At 44.9% G+C, this 8,445-nt stretch overlaps 1 protein-coding gene across 1 annotated transcript in view; it reads left to right on the forward strand.

Moving 5' to 3' along the window:
* The window catches only part of PLP1 (proteolipid protein 1), a 345,526-nt gene that overhangs the window by 3,840 nt on the left and 333,241 nt on the right, over nt 1–8,445 (forward strand). The window contains exons 2-6 of the mRNA XM_082447740.1: nt 4,541–4,727; nt 5,348–5,504; nt 6,688–6,856; nt 7,304–7,377; nt 8,165–8,230. Coding sequence (XP_082303866.1) covers nt 4,541–4,727; nt 5,348–5,504; nt 6,688–6,856; nt 7,304–7,377; nt 8,165–8,230 — 653 coding nt within the window. The remainder of the gene's footprint in view (nt 1–4,540; nt 4,728–5,347; nt 5,505–6,687; nt 6,857–7,303; nt 7,378–8,164; nt 8,231–8,445) is intronic.

Consider the following 8,445-nt stretch of genomic DNA (forward strand, 5'->3'; position numbering starts at 1 on the left):
GCCTCAGGGGCTACAGGGCCTCTTTCCAGTGCTTGAATGTGGTATAAGTGCTGATTTCATGTAGGAAAGACAAGATTATAGGCAGGGCTTTGTCTGATCAGGATAAGGCCAGAAGCAAAAGTCTTTGTCTCTGGCACCTCCTGTTGATTGTTGTTTTACTCCTAGAACCCACCCACTCATCCCCATCCATCCCCAGTACCAGTCACGGCTGTTCTAGCATCTTGGTCCTGTCAACTGTGATAGGTCCTGATCAAGGGAGCCTCTGTTCATGGGGTGAGGTTAAGGGGTGGGTTCTGGGAGGAGGGTAAGACTTTAGCTCAGATTAGAGACTTAGGGAGATGGGGCCAGTTTTTCACTCAATGAGCCTGCCTGTTGTTTAGCTCTATTGTATAGGGTTCTTCTATCTCTCCCTTTGTCAGCTGGATTCAAGGGACAGGCTGGGAATTGTGCAGGGCACAATTGGTCTCTTTCTACCATCCCTTTCCATGAAAGCCCTTCCTTTCCTCCCTTTGATGGGTTCCCAGATTCACACTAAATTTCCATCATGGAGCTCGTCCTTGAGGCGTGCCCAGGGCATGGGAAAGGAGGGAGGGCTTGGGAGCTTTTGGCTCCTGCTTAAAGAGACAGCATCAGGATCAATCCAGTCCCTTGGATAGACGAATCTGGATGAGTCACAGCAGACCCGTTGAGCCTTGTCAGACTCCTGTGAAGAGCATTAATGAGAAGGGCTTGAAGTTCTATCACAGATTGATTAGACTAGTTTGGGGAGTTCGCAGATATATCTAGCCAACACTGAATATCTCCCCTTTGCTTACATTTTGCCCACAGGACTTGGTTATACACATTTTAACACTAGATTATAGGCAGCTTTGGTCTTTGATTCACAGACATGTTTGTTTTCCCCAACAAGACTGAAAGGTCTTTGAAGAAAGGGACTGGGCCTTATAATTCCCTTTTGTTTCCCATAGTGTCTAGGTTACTGCTAATATGCTTAATAATTGTACTGAATCCAATGAACAGAAATGAAAGGAAAACACTGGGGAAGGTTATTATTTTTCTTTATCACCTCTCAACAAAGTCAGGTGGTTTAATCCAATTCTGTTGCATTGGGTAATATTATTGCTATATAGTTCTTTTATGCCAACTCCACCATGTTGGAGTCTATACTTAGCCTGGAAATGTGAGAATGTCCTTTCAAGAGCCAAGGAACTTCTTCAGAATCCCTCACAGCCTTCCTGAATCAAACTGATATCTTTTCAACCGTGAAGTCTTCTGAAATGGAGACTCTCTGGCTTTAGGTTCACACATTCCCAAATCAAAGGAAACCCAATGGACCTTTCTCAGAATGTTCTGATTGTCAACTACTTTGATGACACGATTTCTTGCATGTTCTGAGTTTTTCCCAGTTGGAATCCAAAATTTGATTTTTTGCTTGGACTGACTGACTGAGATCCCTCATTTCTGCTGAACTTAAATGCCCCCAGAACAAACATTTAATGTCAATGTGAAGAGGTGGACACCTGATGCTTATGCTTATATTGTTGAACTGTTTATAGCTGAGGAGTGATAGATTTATCCAGGGCCATTTATTTCCAACTCCATGTTAGAGACGCATTAAAGCCTATGTCCTTTTGTACCTTGCTTCGAGTGGCAATGGAGCAGAAAAGGGGGTGCTAAGTTATTTGAGCTTTAAGAAAATGGAGGAAAAATGGATGTAAGAAGAAATAATATCAGTTGATGATTCAGAATTGCTCCCATGGCTTAGCCCTTTATCACCCAGTAAGAACACTATATGTGATACTCTCTGGTTATTTGGATGATGCTTATCCCTCTATCTGAGGGATCAGATAGACTAAGGCGGCTTTTTTCCTCATCTTTACAACCCTGGAGGGGGCATCAGCTAAAACTTAGAGTGGAATTCTCTGTTTGGTTAGCAAGAGTTCAAGTTTCTCCATCCCTGCTCACACCTGCACCACCATTTTAGCCCTTTCCAGGGTGAGAAAGCTGGGGTGAGTGAGTGGGCACAGGACAGTCACTTGCTAGGGACGATGCTCTCCTTACTCTGGGCTAAACAAACAGTTCTTCCATTGTTCCCTGGGTTTGATCCCCTCCCCACCCCCAGGCCTGCAGGCCCCTGCAGAATACCAATGAGGCTCCTGAGATCTCAGGGAAAAACAAGGCTTCTTTGTCCAGGGGAGCTATGGAGGGCTCTGTCCAAGACTTGACCCTGTGCTGGGGAGAGAGGGAACAGTGGGGTCACTGACCTTCCCTTCCCCCACCCCCAGGCTTCAGAGACCTTCTTTACTAGAAGATTCTAAGAGTTTGGGGATAGGCCGAGAAGGAAAATGGCAGCACTGTTTATTTCCAAGCTCCTTTTCTTGACTTACAGGATGCATCTAGTATCTTAACCTGTTGAGAAAGAGGAAGATCAATTTCTGAATGTTTCCTGAGGACAATGAGCAATTTCAACTGCTATGGTTTTCTCTCTGGTATATACATGTGTTTATGTGAACATTTGCATTCATGCATGTGCCCCCGCCCTGGCACGTGTGCACGCACGCGCACACCCCCCGTGGGCCAGCTCTAATGAAGCACTGTTTCCCATAGAGGCCAAGTTTTCTGACAGCAGTGCTTCAGTACTTAGAAAAGGGAGGAAATTCAGTTCTGCTGCAAATGTTAGCTACTTATTTTGCTTGGCTTGGGCTTCTGAGTCTTGTCTCTGGTGTGACATACAAGAATCTTTGAGGAAGTGGCTCTTTGAGCACCAAGGAAGGGCTGTCATTTTAGGGGACAGTGGGTAAGAGGACTCACTCATTCTGTGGCTCTGAGAACAGAGATAAATAAATGTCTCTGCCTCAACTTTCTCATGATAGAGATAATTTGGTCCTTCAAAATCTGTTCACATGGATGCAGTTCAGCCAGGCAAATCACCAGATGGTCAAGTACTCAGGTCTAAAAAGAAACTGTACTATTATTAAGAGGTTCAGGCAAAGGACTCCCCCGGTCCCTGGTACCCTGGAATAGACAAGCGAGCTTTGGATAAAATCCAAACCTAAAAATTAATACAATTTATTTTATTTGTGTAAGGAGTTCCAACATGCTTTTCCAAAATAGCAGCTTCTCAGCACATTTGCTGATTATTTGTGTGCGTGTGTGTATACACACAAATATTTTATATATGTGTATACTATATATATACACAAAAATACAAAAATAATTCATATGCCATATCTCTGTGATATGTGGATAGATAAAATCAGTGTATATATAACTTTTTTCTGAAGAGTTTAACACTTTCATTTCTTCCACCTTTTGGGGATCTGGCTGAGAGGCCAGAGGGAGCCATCCTTTTCCCATCTAGTCAGTCATCTACTGGATATTTTTTAAGTTTCACTCCACGTGACACCTTAGAGCTCAGGGCTAGTACTTGGGGGCACAGCTGCTCTCAGAGCCTGTGACTTGCGTGCCTTTCCTGCTTCTCAGCAACACTGGCTTGGAGCCTGAGGTACCAGGTCTGGGGAATCTCAGGGGCTCTTAGCACTTTAAGACACCTGTGTTCCCAGGCCCTGGTGTGTTTTGCCATTCCAGAAAGACGTTTCATGCTTTGTTGACTTTGTATAAAGTCTCTTTGTAGCTGTTTTGACAGAACTCCAGGGTAGGACTGAGGGTGGGGACATTGGCCAAACTGTAGTATTGGGAGACAAATCAGCCATGCAAAGTGTCCAAAAATCATTCAGCCTGCATTGTTTATTACTGAGAATAATAGTAATCCTCCCATTACCATTTCCCATCCTCTGCCAGTTCCCTCCTTTCCTTTGGACTGCTCTCCACACATCCAGACTAAGAAGAATCAAGCATTCCATGCAGCAAATACACACAACGTTCAGGAATATCCAGGAACATGCAATTTCCAAAGTTTCTCCACCTGGAATGCTGTTTAAGGCTCAAATGTTGTCTGACAATATCAATATCTCTGGCCTGCACTCATCCCTTCCTGGAATTCTAAGGGCATTTACCCTTTGTAACCATTTACTTGGCGGCCTGGAATTGTTAGTTGAAAATATTAGGTCTACCTAGCTCATTTGCCTCAGTAGACAAACAAGTCCCCTGTGGCAGAGTCTATGTCTTTACGCCTTCACACTCCACATAATACCTAGCACAATGCTGGGCACATAGTAAGTACTCCGTAAGAGTTGATAAATGATGAAAACAAATCAGAATGAGAAGAAAGGAGGGAATGATTGCATCATCTCTCTAGCTAGCTACCTGAATACCGATTGTTCAAAAACCCACGTACATTCTGGGAATTAAAGGTAAGGATTTATCTTCAAGAATGGAACAAAGTATAGTTTGGGGGGGTCAATCTCACATTCTAAAAGTCTAAGGTTCTAGACTCTCCTGCTTTTGGCCTCTGGGGTGACACCCCCCACCCCCTACCATCCGTGCATGTGAGCACAGGGCCTGGCTGGGCTGGTGGAGAGTGATGAGTGATGAGCTATGTATTGCCCATCCCTGACTGTTTACCCTCTTTCGTCCTCAGGCTTGTTAGAGTGCTGTGCGAGATGTCTCGTAGGGGCCCCCTTTGCTTCCCTGGTGGCCACTGGATTGTGTTTCTTTGGGGTGGCACTGTTCTGTGGCTGTGGACATGAAGCACTCACTGGCACAGAAAAGCTAATTGAGACCTATTTCTCCAAAAACTACCAGGACTATGAGTATCTCATCAATGTGTAAGTACCTACTGTCCCACGCAAACCCTGTTTATCTTGGAGATACAGAACTCATCAGTACCTTAGTGACTAGTAGGGGATTGGTGTGGGGCCAGACAGGATTCCTGGATCTTCCTTCTGTGTGCAGGTTCTACCTGTGCCACATCTGAAGCCCTGAATGAAGGGAAAGTACCACATTCAGAGGGGGAGGTCTGCCTGCCTGCCAGCCCACTCCTAACCACACCCACCCCACCCTTGCTTTGTCCCACATGTTTTAATTTCTGCTAGGTAGGGTTAACATGGACAGAGTTGGAGCCTCTGAAGTGGTCCGTATAAAGAACTCGGCGGAGGCACAATGACTAGACAGAGTGGGGCTGCTTCTCTTGGTTTACCACACCGCTTGAGTCCGCTCAGGCACAGTACTAAGCCTCTCCTGTTCCTAGGGCAAGTTAGACTCCTCTTCTTTCATCCCTCTTCCTTCTTGCCTAGCTCCTCTCTACTCTCTCCTCTGAGGGAGCATCTCTGAAGGGTCAGGTCAAGGAGAGTAGTGCCCACTCAAGGGTCCAACTAACTTATGCAGCAAGGGAACTGGGTCCTCAATTCATTAGATTTTCTGGCTTTTTGTCTGTCTGTTAATGTAGGATCCATGCTTTCCAGTATGTCATCTATGGAACTGCCTCTTTCTTCTTCCTTTATGGGGCCCTCCTGCTGGCTGAGGGCTTCTACACCACCGGCGCAGTCAGGCAGATCTTTGGCGACTACAAGACCACCATCTGCGGCAAGGGCCTGAGTGCAACGGTAACAGGGGGCCAGAAGGGGAGGGGTTCCAGAGGCCAACATCAAGCTCATTCTTTGGAGCGGGTGTGTCATTGTTTGGGAAAATGGCTAGGACATCCCGACAAGGTGATCATCCTCAGGATTTTGTGGCAATAACAAGGGGTGGGGGACAACTGGGCGTGAGTCTGTGGCCACACCCCCACCCAAGGCTGGGTCCTCTTTAGGGGCCTGGCTTTTGAGTGAGGACGTGATGGCTGCAGCCAAACGAGAAGGTCAGGAAGAACGTGGTGCCCAGCTGGCTTAGCCTCACTTTTTAAAAGTTCCCTAGAAAATTTCATCTCAAAAGGAAAAGCATGAGTTTCGTGGGATGCTTTGTTCAATCAGACCATTTCTAAGCCATCTGTTGGTACCCCTTTACTCCCCTCCTAGCTGGGACCACAACAAGAGTAGATCTGACTGCCCGAGAGTTTAAAATGCTACTCGTGGGATTGAGATGTAGGTAGGTACCTGATCTGAGAGGGAGGGTGGATCATAGAAATTAAGTAATTGACTCCAAGATGGAATCCATAATATTCTGGGATCCTACATTGTTGGAGGCCCCAGAGGGAGCTAGTGTAGATCTGCATATTTAATGCTTTATCTTTGTCAGAGGGCTATCCATGCTTCCAGTGAAGTACACATTGGTTTCCAGCCTCTAGAGTTAAAGATCCTTTGGGGGCTGAACATCTGTGGGTTGTGGTGATGTCTTTTGTGGCTAGCAGTTGGCTTAGAAAGGTTTTGGGATTGGAAATTTAAATCTCCTATTGGCTTTGTTCAATAACTAGGGATCCAAAGTCCTTTGACAAAGAACATTTTCTAAGCTCAGCCTAAGGCATTTAAATGGCACGACTTTCTTTCAAGATCTCTTTTGATTTCTTCACACCTTATCTGCCCAAACAATCTCCTGAAGCCTCTCTAACCCAGGGGTCCTCCTCACTCCAACCCCCACCCATTCCCCCCACCCTCTGTCATATTTGGAGCCAGTTCTCTAGTAGATACTGCCAATGACATTTGGTAGAGGTGCCCTGCTTACTAATTTCATTTGGTGGAAATCCCTGGAACCTGGTTTCATGTCTGGTACATGCCATTCCAGGATCTCCTTGTTTATATTTCAATGTCTGCAGGCTGATGTTGACTTCTAACCACCCCATGTCAATTGTTTTAGTTTGTGGGCATCACCTATGCCCTGACCATTGTGTGGCTCCTGGTGTTTGCCTGCTCTGCTGTGCCTGTGTACATTTACTTCAACACTTGGACCACTTGCCAGTCTATTGCCTCCCCCAGCAAGACCTCTGCCAGTATAGGCAGTCTCTGTGCTGATGCCAGAATGTATGGTGAGTTAAGGTGGCTTGGCTCCCCTACCCCCTATAGAAGCACTATATATTTGGTTCTTAGGGTAAGGAAGGTGGTAATTATGGGGAAAAATAAAAATATGGATGCTTGGATCTAGTTTGTTAATCCTTCTTATTGAAACTGGAGAGGTTTCTTCCCTGAGAAGGGAACTTCTTGGAGGTGGTGGGAGTTTTCTTGGCTCTTTGCACTGCTCTACCCCAGTTGACTGCTGTCCCCAGCCCAGAAGCAGCACATTTCAATAACAAACAAAAATTTTTGCAACTGTTCAATACCACCTTCTATTTTTTGGGTAAATCTTTAGAAAAGAAGATCCTGATTGTCACTAGGACCCAACTTTTCAGCCAGGATGATTAAAGATGGAAGAAGTGCTCCATGTAGCCCCATAACTCTGTGAAGCTTACCTTGGTTGATATTTGTGTCTTACATAGGTGTTCTCCCATGGAATGCTTTCCCTGGCAAGGTGTGTGGCTCCAACCTTCTGTCCATCTGCAAAACAGCTGAGGTGAGTGGGGCACTGGGTTATTTTACAATGGAATGGCTAGTAACATAAAATTTCTACCCAGCTTTGATTTTAAGGACCACAATTTCTTTTTGCTGGATTTTGAGTTAGCAAATTGCCTTCTATAAAATATTGCCTGAGCCAATGAACATACATGGTAAAATATCTATTTTCCTTAAAGCTGCAGAGAAAGCCTTCCATTCTAAGACTTCCTCCCTTAAAAGAGAAATTTGTAGCTCTAGGTAAAGATAGAGCTTAATGGCAAAATCCCCCAAGTGAAAATTTTCATTCTTTTACTTAAAAACCTTATCAAGAAAATGGGTTGTGCCCAGACATACGTAGGTTTTATAAAACACATTTAGTTCGGAACTTCTCAATCTCATTTAAAAAGAAAGTACATTTGAAAAAGGAAACACTGTATTGAGAATGGATATTATACACAAATGAGGCAGGGGAATAAAAGTAAATCCTGAGGAAGAAGGCAGTAAGCTATTTCTTTGAAAGCAAAATGTTTTGGGATTCTGGGCACAACCGAGGGGAACCAGTTGATTACTTGGGAAGACTATACTATTTTATGAGTATTCTGTGTTCTGGGTGCTATGGGGTCAGGTGCTATGGTGTACATTGAAGAATGGGAGGCCTACACTCAGGGATGTGACAACTTAGTTAGAGATGCCAAATTAACACACAGAAAGATATCAACACGTTCAGAAAGTTGCACTCATGATCTGCAGCAGAGCCTATTTCAGCTGTTGCAAGACCCAGTTCTCCCTTTTGCATTTTCTTACAGTTCCAAATGACCTTCCACCTGTTTATTGCTGCGTTTGTGGGGGCCGCAGCCACACTGGTTTCCCTGGTGAGTTGTCTTTTAATGATCTTGGCAAATAAGTGGTCCTGGGATAGCTTGGGTACAGCTATGCTGAAAGGTAAAAAGAGGTAGATTCCTTCTAACCTTGAAGTGCTGGAGAAAAGCTGCTGGGCAGAGACGGCAGAGTGTAGAGACTGTGGCCTTCTACTTTGCGTTGGCAAGGCAGAAAATTTTCAGAAATGAGACAAGAACAAGCAAAGTGG

This window comes from Balaenoptera physalus (genome assembly GCF_965194825.1).
Source record: "Balaenoptera physalus genome assembly, chromosome: X".
Taxonomy (NCBI): Eukaryota; Metazoa; Chordata; class Mammalia; order Artiodactyla; family Balaenopteridae; genus Balaenoptera; species Balaenoptera physalus.